Genomic DNA, 23,100 nt, shown 5'->3' with positions numbered 1-23,100 from the left:
TTCGAACCACGACCTTTCCATATTACAATGCATTGTCTCTACTAAAACTGAGTTATTCTCATAAGAACAATAAATATTATTCTACTGGTAGAAGTGAGTTAAATTTTCTTTAAAATCTATTTAAAAATAACAAATAATGTAATACTATAATATAATTGTTTTTGTTATATATACTATATATGCAGAAAACAACGCATTTCAGCTCATTTGGGCTGGATTTTTCTTTTCAAAAATGCCATCAATTTTAAATACAAATAACACATGTAAAAAATAGATAAGAATAAATTTAAATATTAAAAAAAATGTAACAAACACTATATGTCTGGTTTTTTTTCCTTTATCATTTAAAAAATGTAACAAACTAAATAAGTATATTTATACTTACTTTTTCATTATCTCAACTTTACCTTTAAAAACTTTTTCTATAATAAAGATCGTTATTGATGTCATCAAAAAAATAATTTAGATTATGTTTTTTTGTTATATTGTTGATGTCATTGAAATAAATAGTCATAATTAATTTAGTATGTTATAACTTGAAAGCATGAAACATTTACACTTTTAGTTTTAATCTAAATCAGAATTTCATAAAAAAAAATACCGTTAGTAATTTTTAACGTTAGCATAATACGTGTCCGTCTTTTCGCTACTTAAATATAATATAACTGTTAATTGATTCTTTTCTCATAAAAGAATTGGTAATTGATTTCTTGGTCGGCAACAAGTATTTAATCCAAATCAAAATTTCATAAAAGAAAATACCATTAGTAATTTTTAAACATTAGCGTAATACGTGTCCGTCTTTTTGCTACTTAAATATAATATAACTATTAATTGATTCTTTCCTCATAAAAAAATTGGTAATTGATTCTTGGTCGGCAACAAGTATCAAACCGTGCATTGGACATGACACTATTAAATATTGCTCCATTGACATACAATTGGAAAAGAGTGTTGTGTACGATTGGGAAATTGTGGTGTGATTTGTCCAGATCAGAAACACTGTATAAGCCGCCTTTGACCCTTTTGTTGAAGAGGTTACATGAATCTCATGAAACCAAAAAAGATAACATTTATGGTGTGTTTGGTAGGCGAGAAAGAGAGTTATAGGGAGAGAAATTGAAGAGAAATACCTCATTTCTCTTGCATGGAGCAGCAAAGAAATAGAATAGAGAAAAAAATAGGCATGGGACCCACCTGTTTTTTAAACAAGGGATGAAATTCTGACATTTCCTTTCTTGCCCTCTTCTCTCTTTCTCTCTCTCCATAATATAGTTTATTTATTTTATTTTATTTTACGATACATTTTCCAATTCAAGGATATTTTTGTACTTTTAAAACAATCAATATTTCTCTCTTTTCTATTTCTCTTCTTATTTCTCTTGTACCAAACAATACGTCAAATCTACTCTATTTTTTACTTAATTCTCTCTTCTCTTACTCTCTCTCACCTATTTCTCTCTTCACAATTTCTCTTCCAAACCAAACAAACCATTAGGGATCTTAGAGACTAAAAGTTGAGAGATCTTTGGATAAGATTCAAAGGTTTAAGATGTGAATCTTGGAGAACCAAAAAGGGAACTCCTGGAAAATGTTGATGTCTTTTTGGGGAGAGATTAATGGGATGGAAAACACATGAGAGGTTAAGTCATTGTGAGTAACTTGAACGAATTTTAGGAGATCAAAGAGAAGATCCTTACAAAAATCAAAGGCTAAGAGTTGGTTCTTTTTTAGGTTAGATTACAGAGTTAGGAAACAATTGAAGGAACACTTTGGGCAGTGAAATCATTGATATATGATTTAATACACGAATTTTTCTATTCACACCCTATGTATTTTTTGTTACACCCAATTTTACTTAAAATTTAACAATAATATCAAAATTGTCCTTTTATATAAATTTTCTTCAAACTTGATTTCATTCATTGTTACTCTAAAATTTCACCCTCTTTCACCCATAAACAATTATGGATGTTCAATCAATCACTATAAAAGATTAAAGAGTGAATCAAAATATTTTTTTTCTTCTTGTTGTTCAACGTTGATATGTTATGAACTCTACAACGACGGTTATTTGATGGTGCAGCACGCACGAGGTAACCTTAATTATGATGGGTGAATTATTTATCTGTGTGTTGCAACTGTTTTTTAATTGTTGATAGTGGGAGGATACGTTGATTGGTTGAACTGGAGAATGAAAGGATGATATTGCTTCATATTGGTTTTAAAACGTAAAATGAAACTTACAAGTCACAAGTCTCAAACAAAATAGAAACTAAAATTGTCTTTTGTAGTTCCACTATCGCGGCCATAATCTTAGAATCGTTTCATAGAAAAGTGGATTATAAATAATTCCACCAGAATGAATTTCGCGTATATTAACAATATGATTAAAAATCGTAGAATTTTAGGATTAAAAATCAGGATTTTAACTACCTTGGATTTTACCACAAAAAGCATGATCTTCCCCCCTCACTGCAGTTTCATAAAGAATTGAAAAACCTTTCCCTGAATTTACATGTCTAATGAACAACTAATCTTTCAATTACAAGATATTTTTTATTGTTGTGAAAAGAAAATAAGCTCCTTGTATACATCATGTTTAAAAATGTAATCTGATTGAAAATTAAGTAGTGGCAGATTGGTTAGGTTAGGCATGATACTGTAACAAAAGATAATTTTTCAAGAACTTGAAAACTTCATGGAATCATGTCACACTCAACAATCTCAATTGAATCGATTCCCATAGCACCTCTAAGTGCAATTTGAATTGAAAATTTTCAACTTCTTAAATCAAGTCTTTCTCAGTGAGAATCTCATCTGAAGACTTTGGTACCCTCATCAAAAATTCCACTCGAGGCGATGAATTATGGAGACCAAAAGCTCTCGCCCAATTTGTATCGATAAAATCCGCGGTAAGTAGTAACAACCACTTCATACATCTTTCCAACCTCAACGCTGCAAAGGTCCACTGTTTGCTCACCAACAACATCCTCATCATTCTGATCATTCATCTCAAATGGAAGAATCTCAAAGTAGGCAAAAGTAGGAAGTAGTACGAACCATGTTGTCTCGGGCGATTGTGTTATGTCTAAATTTAAGCCTACACAACACTCAGAAGCAAAGTAATCTCCTCCTACAATCGGTACATCTCCGGCATAAAACTTAAGTTTTTGATAGTACTGCTTCATGCTTCCTGTTGTAACGCACTTGATAAACCGAACATTTGGAAACAATCTATGTACAATCCCACCCCAATTCTTACCTTCACAAACTAATCTTATTCTATTTGACAATTCATGTTGAGGACCACCAATAGTGTTGATTACAGCTTCTCTCATTTCCTCATCTGAAATTTCATGACTTGGAAATCCACAACCAAGATCAACACATAGCTGCTCCCATTAGAACTCCAAAAAAACTAAATGCTTTAATCAAACCTATGGCATAAGGAGTACTAATTCCATCTATAACATCAAGATTCCTAAGGCCACAGAGAAGGTGGCAATACATTTGTTGTTCCACATTAGATCCAATAATAACTTCGAGGGGACTAGAGAACAATGCAAGTTGTCGAGGAGTTACCTTACCACTTTGTAAAGAGTATGAAGAGGCTGCCATAACCTTAATACCACGTTTAGTTGTAGTAGTAATTTTGTCAGCGTAGAGAAACCATAGGATCTTGTTTACATTTGGCCTTGGAGGAAACATCCTGCATCATGTAAGTTTCAAATTTAAACTCGTTGTTAAATGAACGTAAGAACTTTCAAAATTTGGAAATTTTTTTTAAAAAATTATATTGATCACTTAAGTTTACCTTTGAAGAACAGCGATACAGCCTCGGTGACCAAGAAAGGAGGCAGCTTTTGAAAGGCTTGTATCAAAGTAAGGAATCAATTTTGGTTTCATGGAGGTTGTTCCTGAGATGAGAAAGACAAAGCCACAATTGTGTTATACACAACATAAGTCATCCATCACAATCACATCAGAGTAAATCATCAATTTCGTTTACAAAATTATAGGCAATGAATTATTTGATCCTAAAATTAATGAAATTGCATTTTTAATGCAAATGTGATGAGGTAAAGGTTTTAGATCAAGAAGGGTCTCTTATTCCAAGAATATATCCTATGATAAAGCCTACAATAAGAATGACAAAAATTTACAAATGATACATTTTTAATTCCATGGTGATGAGGTCAATGATTTGGATCAAAAGGAGTGTGTTATTCCAATAAATTCTCCTATGACAAAGCCTAGAAAAAGAACTCATTGAAATGAAGAGTTAAAAATGTCAATAACTGTGGCAACGTTTCACAAACCCTTGTAAGTTTTTAAGGGGTCAATCTATATGGACCTCTCAAAAATGTCTAAAGGTGGAACTTTATCATTTTAAATAAAATATGAACTTTATAATAATAAAAAATGGAAAATAAAAATAATATTTTAATAAAATTTACTAAAAGGAAATTAGTATTTCTGGATGATGACGACGACCACCCACCACCACAATGGTGAGGACGATGATGAGTCCTTGGGCTAGAATCGGCTGTTGTTTGAGTGCAATTGCTCTATAATTTCTTGGCAAGGTTATACAATACTTGATATGTGTCTTTTTCATAAACTCGAAGAAGCATAGTTTATAGTATATGATTTAATAACTAATTGCATAAAACCATTCTTGACAGAGTTACCTCAGTTATGTTTGTATTTGTGTTTGTGCTGGCTTCTTTTTGCTGCTTTTGATGTTAATACTTAAAGTTTGTTCATTCTCATTTTGTTTGGTTATTTACTTGATAGATTCCTCCTGAACTTCTACTTCTATAAATAGTAAATACCTTCAACAGCTTCATCCTCAATTCCTGAATCAAAAACCGTGCATACTCAATAGTCTCAATTGATCAACTCCCATAGCAGAGTCTAAATTGATCAACTCCCATTAAAATCTAAGTAATCTTCCAATGTCTTTAATTTCCTTTAAGCTCAAAAGGAACTGAGTCTGCGGTAAGAGACCATATTCCACATCTTAACAACTTAGATTTGAGTCGATGTGGACACATGGACATTTTATAAATTGAATTCAATTTGTGTTGGCGATCAAATAACCTTGATTTGCTTTTCAAGGAAAGTTTATAAGAGCATCTCTAATGGAAATGTCAAAGAGGGTTCCATAAGTTGATCAATTCATATCTTAATTTTTTGGTCCATTGGAGGAACTCTATGGGTCTAGATGATTTCTAATTTTTTTCAATCTCATTCATTCTTGTTCAATAGTTCTACCATGAAGATTTCACCGTTGCCTTCCCCATCGATACTTTTTACCAAAACACTTTTACAAGGAAGATAACTGAGTAGGTGATAGAGTGCGACACGGCTCATTTGATGTTGAAGTTTTTTAATTTGGGCCGTTTTATATATCTAATGATTGTTATTAATAGTTCTCAATTCTCACAATGTATATTAGTTCTCACCGGATATGCTCCATATTTATATACATATATAAACGAGGATTGCTTAAAGAGTTGCACAATATGATATGGCATTGTGAGACAACCTAGGAGTAGTACATGAAACTCAATATGAATTCCTTAAAGAATAGTTGTTGATAGATGAGTTGTTTAGTGGACCATCTTTGTAAATGGTCACCATGGAACATTACTTAAAATTACAAAAACTTGAGTATTTAGAAGAAGAAGAAGAAAAAAAAAACAAAAAAAAAACATGAGCTATATCATATTTACGGTTAAGATAGTGATTTTATTGATATTGGAGTTTTAAATATTTTATTAAGTATTAGTCGGACCACTTATGAATGATTATAACATAGTTTAGAAAAGAGATTTAGAAAAGCAAAAACATAAGGGAATCCATAATAGTATGAAAAAGAAATCTAGTAAAGCAAAATCATAAGGAAAACACCAAATCAGATTCTCAACTTGTAAATTATAGTGAACAGTCACTCAACACAAATAATCTTAAACATAAAAAAACAAAAACAAACATAAAAGAAAGCATAATGAAACTAAATTGCAATATGAATATTCATTCATTCACTCAAATGCCCATGCGTTTTCGTTTCGAACTTTTGCTTCTTCCTTCAGACTGAAATCATTCTCGATGTTAAATACCTTGCGAATTTCCTCTGGTTTCTTATCTTTGATATCGTCAGCCACAGTCTGGGAGCAGAGATCCCTCAAGTTCTTGCTATCCAAGTAGTTCGAAGCAAGGAGGATCTAAAAAAGCGTTCCCTGATTAACCTGCTTCATGAATTCAGCATCCCAGTTCTTAAGATCATCCTCTGAACCTTTTTCATAAAAACTTGCTGCGGCGGCGGCAGCCTCGACATGCTTCTTACATTATTCAATCACCTTCGCCAATATCTGACTGGTCACGTTAGGAACTGGGATTCCGTTGTCGGTACAATCGTCCTCGATCATGTGCTTGATCGTCTGCGATTCAAGTGCCACAGCCTCGGGAACCTCAAAGGTTTCGTTGTCGGAACTCTTTAGAGTGATCATCTTCTTAGTTTCTGATGACATGGTAATTTGTAAAAGCCGAAAGGTGAGAAATCGCTAACCCTAATTTATTTATTTTTAATTAGAGAATTTGTGAGCTTAGACTTTTCAATCGTACTTCTTTTTATTTATAGGTTATTTGGTTACATATTTTTTTTTAGGGGTTAAATATATTTTTGGTCCATATAAAATTGAAAACTTATAAGTTTAGTCCTTACTTAATTTTAATAGTCTTTTTAATCCATACAAAAAATATTTACATGTAATTTTAGTCCCTGCTAAAACAAAGTTTGTTTAATTATCCTTAAACTTTTAAATTTTTGAACGATTTTTCCGAGATATATTTAGAACATTTCAAAAGGTTCATTTACTAAAATTTAGAATTTTTTAACATGAAATGAATTAAATATGAATTTTTTTTAAACGACAAAAGTTCAAGATAAAAGCAACAAAAAATTAGACTTGGAAATCAAATTTTGAGATAATTTTTTACAGAGGAACTTTTAGTAATGTTCTTAATGTAACGCCCTATTTTATGATTTATTTATTTGATTGAGTTTAGAGTCTTTTATAATTTAATTGATTTATTTGATGAGTGATATTTTTGTTGTGTATTCATATTTATTAGTAGCCCCTATTTTATTATTTAGTGGAGGAATATAATTAATTAGAATAATGAGGCTTGGGGGCAGAATTGGAAATAAGGGAAAATAAGTAGGTTAAGGATTTATATAAAGGGGAGAGTAAGAGTTATAAAAATTAGAATACGTGCAAACTGTTTTTTTTTTTTTTGGGAGAAAAGAGAGAAAGTGAGAAGTCAGAGAAAGAGAAGAGGAGCAAGCTTGTAGAGTCTGTAATCATCTAATCTAAAGTAAGGGTGGGACTAACATTCTATAATCATGAGTTTCATAATTATGAAAAGGAGTTTACCATTGTTGTTGTTGAAATTATGATGTTAATGAAATTAGGTTTAGAATTTCAATTTGATTGTTGAAAGTGTAGGTAATCCAATGAATCATGGTGAAAATTGTTATTCAGGTTGTAGAATAATCTTAGGTTAAGTTTCCTATCAAATTTGGAATTTGGGTAGATGAAATTTGGATTTTTGGGTGAAAAAGTGTGTAGAAATCGTAACAGCATGGGAAAACTCGCTAGAAGTTCGCTATTGGCGAAATCCTCTATAACAATTTCGCTAATAGCTAGATTTTCGCCATTAGCGAAATTGCACAGTGACAGCATACTCTGTTTCATGTTCTTGGGTCTTTTTCACACGTTTCTGTTTTGAATTGGCCTTTTGTGTAAACATGAAAGTTTTAGATAATTTTGTTAGCTTTCCAATGTCTTTGGTTTGACTTAAAAATGTTTTGTGGATTTTGAGTTATTATGAAAACACTCCAAGTAGGTCTTGGAGAAATTTTAAGGAAACTTGGCATAACTATTTCCAAGTCAACACAAAACTTATGTTTTGTTCCCAAACTCCAAAACTTGAGTATTAGGAGTATAATTAAGGTATGCATGCTTGAATTTCGTAATTATAAGTCTGTGAATGAAATAATTGTTTATTTGCGAAGAATAATGTTGTTAAATTGTGAAATTCTCTTGTGGATGATTGAATATGTTTTTACGAAGATGTAAGAATGAATGTATTACGTTGATAAATATGATGTTATATGATGTTGTTCATGATTGATGAATTATTATATGAATGTATATGTTGATGATTATGATGTTATGAATTATTATATGAATGTATATGTTGATGATTATGATGTTATATGATGTTGTTCATGATTGATGAATTATTATATGAATGTATATGTTGATGAATATGATGTTATATGATGTTGTATTGGTAGTGTCAATGCATGTTGATTTAAAGCGAAGAGGGCTTGATGCTCTATTAATTCTAAGTGAAGAGGGCTTGATACTCTGTTAATTTTAAACGAAGAGGGTTTGATGCTCTGTTAATTCTAAGTGAAGAGGGCTTGATGCTCTGTTAATTTTAAGCAAAGGGGGTTGTAGCCTGTCAAGTCAAATTACGACATTAACGAAGAGAGCTTGATGCTCTGATGGTACCACATGCATATTGTAGTTGTTGAGTTGTCGTTGTGGTTGCATCGTTGAGTTGTCGTTGTTGATACATTGTTGAGCAAAATTAATTGATGATTTGTAGTTGGAATTATGTGAAGTATTGTTGATGATGAATTACTATTGTTTTGCGTTGTTAAATTCTCTACTTGACTCATTGTTTATTAGTATTGTTGATGATAAATTGTTGTTGTTTCATGTTGTTAAATTTTTTTATAGAATTATATGCTTATTATTGTTGAATGTGAAATCTGATCCCTTCTGTTTGAATGTTGCCTCTACGTGGGTAACGTGCAGATAACCAAGAGTAACCTCTGATGTGAGTTGATTCCTCGTGTCGTCTTAGAAGTCGCTCTGATACGTAACGGAATGGGGACTTTGTTGTTTATTTCCATTGTTACGTTTTTTTTTTCTTATGAATTTATTGTTGGACCAATTTTGTTGGATTTTAATGACGTTGTTTATGTTGAGGCCTTAGTGGCAATTTTGTTGAAAGAATAATTATTTTCCGCTGCGACGTTGTTGAAAATTATTGAAAGCAGATGGTTTAAATAAAGAGTGGTTTTTAACTCTATTTGTGTTAAATATTATTTTGAAGAACGAAATGTGACATCCTGTTTGTGATGAACTCTGATCTATTTTATATTATTTATATGTTGGGAAAATGGGGTGTTACACTTAACACGCATGCAAAAAATTGTTCAAAAACTTAAGAGTTTAAGCATAATTAACCAAATTTGAATTTAGTAGGGATTAAAACTGAGTGCATGATTTTTTTTAAGGACTAAAAATACTATTAAAATTAAGTAAGGACTGAACTTAAAAAATCTCAATTTTATAAGGACCAAAAACATATTTAACCATTTTTTAATGAGATATAAGATTTCTCCGATTATTTTTCCGAATACGGAAATATATTTCCAATTGAAAAGAATATGGTTCGGATTTAAAATTAATTGATTTGATTATTTCTGTAAAAAAAAATACATTTAAAAATAATTGACAAAATAACTCTTTTGTCCTTTAATTTGACAAAAATATCGGGTTAGTTTTTAAGTTTTTTATGTTTCAAACAACTTTATTACTGTTTTAAACACCTATTTGAATCTTTAAAAACTTTGAATATGTGTATTAAATTAACAACTTAAATGATCTATTTTGTAACTTCAAAAAATTTAAAGGACCTATTACCATTTTAAAGTAGGGGACTATTTGCAAATTTCAAAAAAAAATTGAGGGGTCAACTTATAATTTCTGAAAAATTGAGGGGTCAGTTTGCAATTTTTGGAAATTTATTAGGTCAAAATGCAAAATTTGAAAAAACATAACAATGAAATTTTACGAGGGTGAAAATCAAACCGAAAATTTTATAGGGACGAAAACAGAAAATGACATATTACAGAGGTGAAAACACTGTTAACCCTTTTATATATTTGTTAAAATCTACATTAGTTCACGACAATTTTATATTGGGAACAAATTAGTCCCTCTAACACAATGAGTTAGGGTCACATATGAAAATACCATCGACTAATTTGGATTTCTTTTCACCGACCGAATTGGTCCACCAAAAATTTGTGAGGGATTGTTGGATTTTCACTCTTAAATAATAATGTAATATAATTGATAATTGATTGATTATTTCCTTAAAAGTAAAAAAAATAAATAAATATAATTCTTGGTCAACAAATATAAACCCTACGCGTTCTCTTGGTCAACATGCATTAAATTTAAGGTAGTGATACATAAATCATCTTAGGTGGCATATATCACATGTACACCCACATATAATTGTGACATGTGTCCATGCGGTCCCTACACACACAAGAAACTCATCTTTTGTATCTCTCAAACACTCTCACATGAAAGTGGTACAATGTGTGTATAGAGAAAATGGTGTTCATGAAACATTATAGGAAAGTAATCTCCTAGAAAAAGTACATCTTCTCATGCATTAAACTTAAGGTTTTTATAGTACCACTTCATTCTTTTGGTTATAAGTAGAAGAGAAGAGAATGATTGACAAGTCGTCATGCAAGAACAAGAGAGAATCAACAACCAGACATTACTAGTAAAATCGTCAAGCCGACACCAGCAGGTCCATGTCGACCTTTAGCGCATCAACGCTAAAAAAAATAGTATAAATAACTGGCACAACACAAACGTGGTTTATGACTTAGTTGAGTATTGGAAAGAAAAAAAAAAATTCACAAGCTATATCATATTTATGGTCAAGACATCGATTTGATTGTTGGAGTTTTAAATATTTTGTTAAGCATTAGTCGGACAACTTCTGAATGATACATAATAGTTTGGAAAAGAAATTTAGTAAAGCAAAAACATAAGGGAATCCATAATATAGTATATAGTATGAAAAAGAAATTTAGTAAAGCAAAATCATAAGGAAAACACCAAATCAGTCACTGAACACACATAATCTTAAACATATATATATATATATATATATATATATAAACACAAAAAAAAACATAAAAGAAAGGATAATGAAACCAAATTGCAATATGAATGTTCATTCATTCACTCAAATGCCCATGTGTTTTCGTTTTGAACTTTTGCTTCTTCCTCTGGACTGAAATCATTCTCGACGTTAAATATCTTGCGAATTTCCTCTGGTTTCTTATCTTTGATATCGTCAGCCACAGTCTGGCAGCAGAGATCCAGCAAGTTCTTGATATTCAAATAGTTTGCTGCAAGGAGGATTTGGAAAAGCGTTTGCTGATCAACCTCCTTCGTGAAATCTGCATCCCAGTTCTTAAGATCATCCTCTGAAACTTTTTCATCAGAACTCGTCGCCTCGACATGCTTCTTACAGTATTCAATCACCTTTGCCAATATCTTGCCAGTGACATTAGGAACAGGATTACGTTGTCGGCACAATCATCCTCGATTATGTGCTTGATCGTCTGAGATTTGAGTGCCACCGCCTCGGAAACCTCAAACGTTTCGCCGTCGTCACTCTTGAGAGTGATCATCTTCTTTGATGTTGAAGACATGGTGATTGGTGAAAGCCGAAAGGTGTGAAATCGCTAACCCTAATTTTTTTTAATTTTTTTCTTTTCTTTTTCTAATTAGAGAATTGTGAGCTTAAACTTTTCAATCGTACTTATCTTATTTATAGGCTATTTTGTTACATATTTTTTTTAACGAGATATACGATTTTTCATATTTTTTTTAACGAGGCATACGATTTTTCCGATTACGGATATATATTTCCAATTGAAAAGGATATGCTTCGGATTTAAACTTAATTGATTATTTCCGTGACAAGCAAAAATAATTGGCAAAATACGTCTTAGTCTCTTAGTTTGACAATAGTATATACATAAAGTAATGTTTTTAATGTCACATGTCACTTCCACGTTTATTCGCAATATTTTTATTATTTTTTTTATTTTTTAAAATCAATATTTGATTGGCATAAATATCTCAACAAACTATTGATCTTGTCTATTAAATATTTTACTTAATTTTTTCCTAATATTTTATGTAACAGAAATATTTCAACAGAAATAACACAAATTCCTAAAAGTTAATTTTATTATATATGTGTTAATACTTTTACTAAATCTAATTAATTTTATTTGTATGTGCATCTATAAATTTACGAGTATTTATAATTTTATTATATTTGTGTGTATTTATTAAGATATTCATCCTATTCTAATCCGTGATAAATTTTATTTGCAGATATCATACATATAATTTTTTTATCTTCTTGAATATGTCTAACTCGGGCAACGCCGGATAAATACACTAGTATTGTGTTTGTTTCAAGTTTATCAAATTTATTTCTAGAAATAACATTCCTTGGAATATAAAGATGAGAATTTTATTTCAAGGTATTTAGGAAAAATATGTTTGGTTAACTTTATAATATTCTTAGGAACTATAATAATAGGGATTATAATAAGTAACTATTTATGAATTTATTCACATCTCCATGGGAACTTTATTCCCACCCTTTTCCTTGGGAAATTTTTTCTATTCCCATAAATATTTTATACCCGGAAATAAAAGTTAGTAAACTTGTAACAAACATATGCATGTATGTTTTTATGATTTTATTTCCAGGAATCTACAATTATAACATGAAACAAACACACAAGTTTTTTTAGTTTCAAATAAGTCTTTGTTACCATTTTAAGGACCTATTTAAAGCTTAAAAAACTTCGAATAGGTGCATTAAATTAACAGCATAAAAGATCAATTTGAAACTTTAAAAAACTTAAAGCACCTATTACCGTTTTAAGGACCTATGTGATACTGAAAAACTTAAAAAAAAACTTTAAATAGGTGCATTGAATTAACAAGTTAAAAAAAATTAAAAGATCTATTTAAAACTAAAAAAACTTAAAGACTAAAGCGACATTTTTGTCAAACTTAAATGGAAAAAAAAAAATTCTAAAATAATTTTATACTATTATATTTTCATTCATACTTTACAACATATATATGTCGAGTCCTTGATAAAACATATTTTAGGATTTAAAATAGGGTCAGAAGTTAGGGATTTCATATGAGTGTAATTGATAATTTTTTTTAAGGAGAGTGTCATTGACTTTTGATGTGTTTGTTTTTATCTTTCATATGTTTTTATTTTTATTTTTATCTATTTTAATCAATCATTCTCTTTCATATGTAGAAAGTATGACGGTCACCAACCGATGAATACTTAGATGTTGATTTGTAAGTGTGAGTTATATGTTCTACATTGAATAAAATAGTAAAGGTTGAACACCTTATAAGTAAGAGGACCCATAAATCCATTGCCTTAAGGTTTTGGGTAAGAGTGTGGTGTCTCTTTTGCTTGTGCGGTTGTTCTAGCCTCGATGTGGACGGTCCCCCGCGCTCCCCTCGTGACCCAACAGTGGTATCAGAGCCCCGGTTCGACGAAGGGTGCGACCGAGGCCGCCGGTCAGTTGCGTAGAAAGCAGCAACGACGGTACAAGCAGCAACGGCGATACAGACAAAGTAAAAAGCTTCCGCTCTAGGGGAACACGTTAAAGTGATGGACTCACGCTTGAGGGGGAGTGTTGGTTTGCAAGTGTGAGTTATATGTCCCACATTGGATAAAATAGTAAAGGTTGAACACCTTATAAGTAAGAGGACCCATAAACTCATTGCCTTAAGGTTTTGGGTAAAGTGTGGTGTCTCTCTTGCTTGTGCGCTTGTTCTAACCTCGATGTGGACGGTCCCCCGCGCTCCCATCGTGACCCAACAGTGGTATCAGAGCCCCGGTTCGACGAAGGGTGCGACCGAGGCCGCCGGTCAGTTGCGCAGAAAGCAGCAACGACTGTACAAGCAGCAAGTGACAGGCAAAGTAAAAAGCTTCCGCTATAGGGGAACACGTTAAAGTGAAGGACTCACACTTGAGGGGGAGTGTTGGAAGGTTTTGGGTAAGAGTGTGGTGTCTCTCTAGCTTGTGCTGTTGTTCTAGCCTCGATGTGGACGGTCCTCCGCGCTCCCCTCGTGATCCAACGGTATATTCACCAAATTTAGGTAGAAAGTATGAGAATGCCAAACATTGCCCTCAGGGTAATGGTTAAGCAACCGAAACAAGTAACTTTTTTATAAAAAAATGGTGTAATTATTTCTTAATCAAAAGTCGAAATTTATATTTTTAATATAAATTTTATACTTATAGTTTCCTTAACCACTTCCCTGAGAGCACTGGTTAGCAAGACCTTAGAAAGTATGATAAAACTACACATTAAATCCATTTCACATATTTTTTTGTATGTATTTGTTAAAATTTACTTTAAAATTAGATTGAAGACCCAAATCACTCTTCACAATTGTTTCAGATATCAATTCACTCCTTGATAAAAAGTAAACTCAAATTAGTTTACGACAATTTTATATTGGGGACAAATTAATCCCTATAACACAATGAGATAGGGACTAATATGTCACATATGAAAATACCATGGACTAATTTGGATTTTTTTTTTTTACCGACCGAATCGGTCCACAAAAAACTTGTGAGGGATTCGGTACAAAAATTTGTGAGGGATTGTTGGATTTTCACTCTTAAAATAATTAATAATGTAATATAAATTGATACTTGATTGATTCTTTTCTTAAAAAAAATAAAATAATGATAATTCTTGGTTAATAACAAGTATAAACCCTACGCTTTGTCAAACAAAAAGAAAGTATAAACCCTATATTTGAAAATGACACCATTCTTGCTCAATTGACATGCACAAAGAGGAGCAACATAACAAACACGTTACTATCTGCTGCAAACCCTTGTAAGTTTTCTCTCATTTTAATTTTGGGGGTGGGAATGGGAGATTAATTTTATATTTTTTGATGGTTTTGGAATGATTTTGCATGTTGGTGATTGGAAGTAGTATTGATCACCATTGAAGCTGGATGAAAATGATTCCTTGGGATGGAATTGGTTGTTACTTTAGTGGAATTGCTCTATACTGTCTCGGAATAACCATTTGCAAGTAAGTATTTAATATTTTGCTGCCGTACGCATAAGACTCATTAAAAAAAGTTAAAGAACTATGTATGTGTCTTTTTCATGACTGGTGGGCAGGGATGCGGAAATTCTTAAATCTGTGACCCGGGTCAATCAGTTAAAGGAGCTAGGTATGTGTCTTTTTCATAAACTCAAGGTAGCATATATAGTTAATATTATTGCAATTTTTTTTTTTTTTTCTTGTTATACTTGCTGAAAGTGTGAGGCTATGATATGCTTATTATGGCAGTTATAATTACATTACTTTCACTGTCCAGAAACTTAGATAAACAAAAGGTTTTAAGAAAATAAGAAAATATAATTGAGCCAAAGCTTAATTGACTAACTACTGAAAAATCTGCAAATTATGCAGCAGAAAATCAGCCCCTACCACAGCCATATATCATCCACCTAAACTAAAGATACATGGTTGAGTCCGACGCCTCAGCCACAATTGATGGGCATACATGCTAGTGAGCAACCAAACATGTAATTAAACCGCCTTCCAAACTGCTACTTCTCGACTAAAGCAATTTAGTTTTGTATCTTGTTTACTCCTAAGACATGAGTTAGTTTCACTTTCACCTTATGAGAAAAATCCATCAACACATCTATGAGTTAACTCTTTCCAAACCAATCAAGATGCAATATGAAGAATTGCAAAAAAGAAACTGTACTGATCCCTGTTAGCAGCCAACACTCACTGGGTGGATTTAGTCCCACGTCGGATAGATAGGATTCTTGAGAAGAGTTTATAAAGAGGAGGCACTCCTCAACTTACAAGCCGGTTTTGCAAGGATGAGTTAGGCTCCGATTTTCATGACAATCCCGTCCATATTGCCTACCTACATATTAGTAAAACAACCAGATACATCAGCTCCTTCACCAATCAATTTGGTTTGGTTCGTTCCAAATGAATTAGATATTGACAGACCAAATTTTTGCAGACACGAACACATTTAAGCGATGAAAACCATACACCAGCCAACACAAGGACAGAACTGCAATATTTTGCACTATAATCCCTCTTACACCAAGATATCGCATATTTGTCATACCAGTTGTCTCCGCTTACTGTCAGAAATGTTAACATATTTTATTGACAAATGCACATAACGACTTAAACTCCACTGCTCCCTCCACTCCCAGAACTGAACACGAGACATTTTGAGCACCTGCAACCCCTGGACAATTATAAACACGCTCAATTTGCAAATATACTATTAGTGCACCAATACAGAACCTCAACTAATTAAACTATTCTCTACCAAAAATTGCATGATAACCACCCCTCCTATGTTCAGTTACAACAAGTGTACTACTTTCTTTAGCTTTTGTTGCCATATATGATTAGGTATTTAAGCTAAGAAATTCTGAAAAGAATCTGCACACTGCATATACTAATTTCTTTTTTGAAGTATCAACGAGTGATATTTTCTACTGCTATTTAAAACAAAAACTCTTACTGAAACCAGTTAATGAGAAGCAGCGATCAATTGATGATGATGAAGGTCACTTAATCTGTAGCTTAATTAATTCAAGTGATGCCTTGTTGTTGGTACTTTGATTTTATTCTTTTTTGATTGGTAGCTACTAGGACTAAGTTTTGGTAGCATTTTGTTGAAAAGTGCTAGTAGGCCTTGAGATAACTATTTGGATTGCTTGCCAATAATTCGATGTGATTATGTTGTTTTTGCTGAGCTTTATGTCAGAAGCTATTTTTCTGTAAATATTTATTCACTTTAGTTTATTTTTTACAATCTTTGTATGTTACTTTAAAAAGTTATTACAAAGCAAAACCTCTGCATAGTATGCACCCCTCACTTCAAAATTATTTCATCTTCTTATTAACAAATTAAAATGAAATCAAAAAATGTTTTCGCAGAGTAAATAGGTCCATTTGCAAATCGGAGATTGTGTTAATATGTAGTCCTACAAGTACTTATTGTTAATGCAAAACTTATGCCTATTTCTATAGTGTATAGAAATCAAAACTTTTTATTTTTATTTTTAAAGTTGTGTTGTTGCAGAGCAACTACTAGATACTCAAAATTCAGCATTGGTCGTTGCAATTTCTGGAAAAGTTGCATCTGAAAGCACAATTGAATGTGAATTAAGTGGTTTAAAGGGTGTAATTGTGGAAGAAGCGGTACATATGTACATATAGTATTCTTAAAATCATGATAATAATGTCTAATATTTACAATCAATGCTAACTCACTGTATAATTTTTTAATAGGTAGAACAACATTTTCTCAAACACAAACACAATGATTCCTGGATAAAAGATTCTGCTTTAACGTCGTTCACGAGTAAAGAGATTCCTTGGTATCTGGTGTGACTTTTTCTTTCTCCCTCTTGTTGATTCTTCTTTCAATTTGTTGTTGCCGTTGTTAAATATAATTTCATCACTTTTATTTATAGGAAGATTCGACTGATCGTGTGGATGTGGTTGGAGCTCAGTCGGCCAAAGATTTTGTGTTACCTGTTAAACATGAAGTATTTAAACCGTCAAATCCAAGGCTTATAAGTAAAGCATTGCATTATATCCGAGGTCTCAAGGTGGGAATGTTTCTCTTTCCTCCATCCATTATCTCTTCCTTCATCATCCCCAAAAATATTTTGCAAAACCAATATAATTGAAACCATGTTTTTAGGAGCTTGGTTTCAATAGAACTGAACGAACACTTCCTATTGGCACTACCGTAACAGTTGTTGGTGAGGTAAGTTGTTCTAAACTTGTGTTTTCATTTTTATATATGGTCTCCTTATGTTTCAATATTAAAAGGGATTGTTGTCGACTAATCAATCATTTTTAAATATTTCTTTGGAAATATTTTTAAACTTTACGATCAGGTTACTAAAGATGATGCTGGCGCCATTCGGATTCAACAACCCCGCACAGGACCATTTTATGTCTCTCCCAAAACAATTGATCAGCTTATAATTGCAAATAATGGGAATTTGTTGAGGTTGCTTTAAAAATTGGTAGATTCTTCTAATACGTTTTGGATTGAAGTGTCTTTATCTTTTTCTAGTGTCTCTTACTGCGATGTCCTTGTTAGGTGGTTTAAGCATGCATCCATTGGCTTAGCAATAGTTGGTTCGTGTCTAATAGCTAACCGTACTATTCAATACATCTTGTTAAGGTGGCGACAATGTAAACTGCTAAAAAGGTACACAATGCTGAACATTCTTCTTATTAATGGTTAAAAACCACATACTATCGTTGAACCAGAAAAAGTTATACAATGTTGTTCTCTTAGGAATCTCACCCGAGTTTAAGTGAAAGTATTTGCATTACGATTCTACACCAGTCAACATTCCAATACCACCTCTTTTGCTTATTCTAAACAAAGTACTTCATAATTTTATGCAGGGTACTAGATGCAGCTGCTAAGAAGTCAAAACAAGGTATTGAAGGTAAATTGCTAAAAGTCTATTAACTTTGTAATGACTGTTTCGATAGGTGTAAGAATTTGTGACCATTTCTCAGGTGAAATTGATGACAACTTCTTAGCAGGTGGTCAAGGAGACTTGCCAGATTTGTGTGTGATATGCCTTGATGAGAAATACAATGCTGCTTTTCTCCCGTAAGTCACCGATCTTATTCTAGTTTAATGCTTATACTCACCGTAGCTTTCAATCTGCGATTGAACCACAAATTCAAATTTATTCTGCTTATATGGTAGTAGGCTAGTAGCATGCTACGTTGCTACAGTCACCCAGCTATGCACTATTTTTGTTTCTCTTAAAACAATCTCTTTATGTGAATACAATTCATAATCCCTAAGGTCTATCTTTAAATTTCAGGTGCGGGCATATGTGTTGCTGTACAACTTGCTCCTCGCGCTTAAAAAATTGCCCTCTTTGCCGTGGACGGATAAACCAAGTTGCGAAAATTTTTCGTAACGAACTATGAAAGCTTAACTAGACATAAGTCATGGAATCTTGAATATTCATGCCTTAATAATCCAAGAGTAACATGTGTTTTGATTGGCATTTAAACTAGGTCGAAGTTGTAATTGTGTTGTGGTTGCAGAGAGTAAGAGACAACAAAGATCTTGATGTCGCATATCGCGATCAAGAATTCTTTTTGAAAAAACCTTGGCCTCATGGACATGATACTATGGTTGATATTATGATTCAACAAAATCTAGAACTCTAGTATTTTGAATTTGACACAAAAGAAGTGGTTGCCAAATTTTTTTTACGTTCGAATTTCGCCTGAGAACATAGCAAAGAAAATTGAAATGTTTGATCACATTTCTTGGGTTTTATTAAACGGTACGATATATAAACATTCACTTTTTGCTAAAATATGGTTTTGGTCCCTCCAAATATGTCTTGTTTTGGTTTTAGTCCCTGTAATTTTTATTTTTTGTTTTAGGTCCCTGCAAATATGTCTCATTTTGATTTTGGTCTTTGGCCCCACTTTTGTGATGATTTGCACACGTGACACATGATGCCTGAACTCATTTATTAGAAAAATAGTCCCTGCAAAATCTTTTGATTTTTAAAAAGATCTCTGCAAAATATTTTACTTTTGAAAATAATCCCTTCAATGACTATATTCAAAAACAAAATATTTTACAGCGAGCAAAAACAACAAAAAAAAATTACAGGGACCAAAATCAAAATAAAACATTTTGCAGGGACCAAAACCATATTTTAATCTTTACTTTTTGTACACCGCGCAGGGCAATTGTTTAGTTTAATTTAGTTTACGACAAAAATTATGGTTAGTTCAACCACATGAATCAACCTCAATTTTTTTTGTGAATTGATTTTTTTTTTTTTTTACCAAATTGAATTGTTTCACGTAATTAAACAGGTATTGCGAGTGTATGCAAAAGTCTCCATAAATCATTTTTTTTTTTAAATTGTTTGTTTAAGTGTAATATATATCAGGTATGATGATCTATAGAGAATAGTGCTTATAGAAGGACCTTCTCTCTCTTCATTTTTTGTGTAATTTCATTTAATATTTTCTAATGAAATAAACGAATGTTTTAGAAATGTAACAATGTAGAGTTATTAGTGAGACTTATTAGTAAATTTTGTTGTGGTACTGGGTTGGAGGAATTTGATGCTTATTAAGTATTGACATTAAAAAAAATATAAAACGAATTATGTGTACATGTGAGACCCACTTAAACAACCAAATAGGGATTAGGATTCTCTCCATTGAAAATTCTCTCAAATTTTCTCAAGTGGAATCTCAACCATCAAACATAAGAGAGAAAATGAGAATTAAATTATAATAAAAAGTGGTTGTTGTATTTTAATGGTGGAGATTGAAAATGGAGAAAACTTAAAAGAATTTTCAATGGAGATGATCCAAATCCCCCAAATAGAGGAGGATGGTCTAAGGAAATGTATCTACATTGTCGTGATTTTAACTCCTAAAATACCTCAACCAATATTTTTTGGTCTCAACAAATATATGTTGTAAAGCATGAATGAAAATATTAAAGTATAAAATTATTTTTGAATGTCTTTTTTATGGAAATAATCAACTAATTTAAATTGCGTATATTTTTTAATTGGAAATATATATCTATAAGCGGAAAAATCGTATATTTCTTTTAAAAATATGTAACAAAATAGCCTATAAATAAGAGAATACGATTGTTTAAGCTCACAAATTCTCTAATTAAGAAAAAAAAGTTTAGGGTTAGCGATTTCACACCTTTCGACGTTCACCAATCACCATGTCTTCAACATCAAAGAAGATGATCACTCTCAAGAGTGACGACGGCGAAACCTTTGAGGTTTCCGAGGCGGTGGCACTTAAATCTCAGACGATCAAGCACATAATCGAGGATGATTGTGCCGACAACGTAATCCCTGTTCCTAATGTCACTGGCAAGATATTGGCGAAGGTGATTGAATACTGTAAGAAGCATGTCGAGGCGACGAGTTCTGATGAAAAAGTTTCAGAGGATGATCTTAAGAACTGGGATGCTGATTTCGCGAAGGAGGTTGATCAGCAAACGCTTTTCCAAATCCTCCTTGCAGCAAACTATTTGAATATCAAGAACTTGTTGGATCTCTGCTGCCAGACTGTGGCTGACGATATCAAAGATAAGAAACCAGAGGAAATTCGCGAGATATTTAGCGTCGAGAATGATTTCAATCCGGAGGAAGAAGCAAAAGTTCGAAACGAAAACGCATGGGCATTTGAGTGAATGAATGAATATTCATATTGCAATTTAACTGTTTAGAATTATTTGTCTTGAGTGACTGTTCACAATCATTTACTAGAATCTAATTTAGTGTTTTCCTTATGATTTTGCTTTAATTTACTAAATTTCTTTTCCAAACTATTATGGATCATTCACAAGTGGTCCGACCTCCAGTTGACTTTTAAAGGATATCAATCAAATCACAATCTTAACCATAAACATGGTATATCTCATGAATTATTTTACTTATACTCCATATTTTATAATTTTAAGTAATGTTCCATGGTGGACCAAACAACTCATCTATCAACAACTATTCTTTTATTAATCAATATCATTATTTTTTAAGGAATTCATATTGAATTTTATAGACTACTCATAGGCGGTCTCACAAGGCCACATCATATTTGTGTTACTCATATACATTTTGCTTTAATGGTAAATAATGAAATAATCATGCAACTCTTTAAGCAATGGTCATTTTTATATATTTTTTGTTTCTACCCGATGTTGTCTCAAATTTAAATACTACTTCAATGGGCTGAAAATTTTAAGATATGGATTCGTCAACTTATGGAACCCTCGATGACATTTCCATTAGAGATGATCACTTTCCTTCAAAAACATATGAAGATTATTTGATGGCTAACACAAATTGGATTTAATCTATAAAATGTCCATGTGTTCGGATCAACGCGAATCTAACTTGTTATGTTGTCTGGTCTCTTTTGGTAGACTCAACTCCCTTTGAGGTTAAATGAAATTAAAGACATTGGAAGACTACTTAGATTTTATTATGATGTAAAATTTTGACTTAAAAATGTAAATTGGTGATAGTTTAAAGGAAAATAAAGACATTGGAAGATGTACTTAGAGGATTTTATCGATACAAATTGGGTGAGAGTTGTTTGTCTCCATAATTCATCGCCTCAAAGTGGAATATGTGATGAGGTTGCCAAAGTCTTCAGCTGAGATTCTCACTGAGAAAGACTTGATTTCAACACTTGAAAATTTTCATCTTGCACTTAGAGGTGCTACCTGCTACCGGAGTTGATCAATTGAGATTGTTGAGTATGCAAGTTCTTTGGTTCTGGAATCACCGGGGAAGCAGTTAAAGGTATGTATTGAAGTAGAAATTCAAGAGGAATCTAAATTTAGGAGGATAATAACATGGAATAATGGGTTAAAGCTGTTTAAAAGTTTTATGAATTCAGCTCTTCCCAGTACATTTCGCTGCCACCCAGCTGATGATTTGTTGAAAAAGCCCCTATGCGCAACCTAACTAACGCACCTTATAAGCTCTGCGTGACTTAAGTCACGCACCACTGGCCTGTGCGCGAGTTACCTCACGCACGTTGGCTGGTGGTCAGAACTGAAGTACAACCGTTTTTTGGTCTTTGGTCAGTTTTTCAACATTCAATCCACACATTTTTTTACCAAATTTTACACGTTTTTTGACCACATTAATGGTATTTAAAACCTATACTACCATTCCCACCTATAAATACCCCTCCATACTTCTCTAATTTCTCACACCATATCACTTTCTCCCCCTCCTTACTCTCTCCCTCTATTTCTCTCTTTTTTTCTTCAATATCTCTAGTCACTTGCGGTAAATGTTGGTTAGTTTTGAGTTAAATGGTGAGTAGCCAACTTGGAGGAAGTGATCAACCCTTGTGATAAATTTAAATTCGCTTCTTTTTACCCCCAAAAACTTTTTACCGTGGGTAAAAAGAATCTTCTTGGGATATAAAAAGAACCATATTTAAATTTAGCCCAATGGTTGATGATGTATTTTCTCTAAGAAGGCTGCTCA

The 23,100-nt window shown here is 32.3% G+C and overlaps 2 protein-coding genes and 3 pseudogenes across 2 annotated transcripts; 2 read left to right on the top strand and 3 right to left on the bottom strand.

Moving 5' to 3' along the window:
- Positions 1 to 2,699: 2,699 nt before the first annotated feature.
- LOC25499077 (probable indole-3-acetic acid-amido synthetase GH3.6) lies at positions 2,700 to 3,945 on the bottom strand (annotated as a pseudogene).
- Positions 3,946 to 6,050: 2,105 nt separating this feature from the next.
- On the bottom strand, positions 6,051 to 6,539 carry LOC25499076 (SKP1-like protein 1A; annotated as a pseudogene).
- A 4,602-nt stretch (positions 6,540 to 11,141) lies between these two features.
- On the bottom strand, positions 11,142 to 11,617 carry LOC25499075 (SKP1-like protein 1A; annotated as a pseudogene).
- A 728-nt stretch (positions 11,618 to 12,345) lies between these two features.
- On the top strand, positions 12,346 to 21,287 carry LOC25499072 (SKP1-like protein 1A). Its single transcript, XM_024769424.1, has 2 exons — positions 12,346 to 12,368; positions 20,822 to 21,287. The coding sequence occupies exons 1-2, from the start codon at positions 12,346 to 12,348 to the stop codon at positions 21,285 to 21,287; spliced, it is 489 nt and encodes a 162-aa protein (XP_024625192.1).
- On the top strand, positions 14,993 to 18,043 carry LOC25499073 (E3 ubiquitin-protein ligase SP1). The gene is made up of 7 exons (XM_039827532.1): positions 14,993 to 15,082; positions 15,175 to 15,227; positions 17,127 to 17,245; positions 17,336 to 17,431; positions 17,521 to 17,658; positions 17,754 to 17,819; positions 17,963 to 18,043. The coding sequence occupies exons 1-7, from the start codon at positions 15,003 to 15,005 to the stop codon at positions 18,041 to 18,043; spliced, it is 633 nt and encodes a 210-aa protein (XP_039683466.1). The 5' UTR covers positions 14,993 to 15,002.
- Positions 21,288 to 23,100: the final 1,813 nt, after the last annotated feature.

Source organism: Medicago truncatula, chromosome 7 (genome assembly GCF_003473485.1).
Source record: "Medicago truncatula cultivar Jemalong A17 chromosome 7, MtrunA17r5.0-ANR, whole genome shotgun sequence".
Taxonomy (NCBI): domain Eukaryota; kingdom Viridiplantae; phylum Streptophyta; class Magnoliopsida; order Fabales; family Fabaceae; genus Medicago; species Medicago truncatula.
This window is presented reverse-complemented; position numbering and strand designations above follow the sequence as displayed.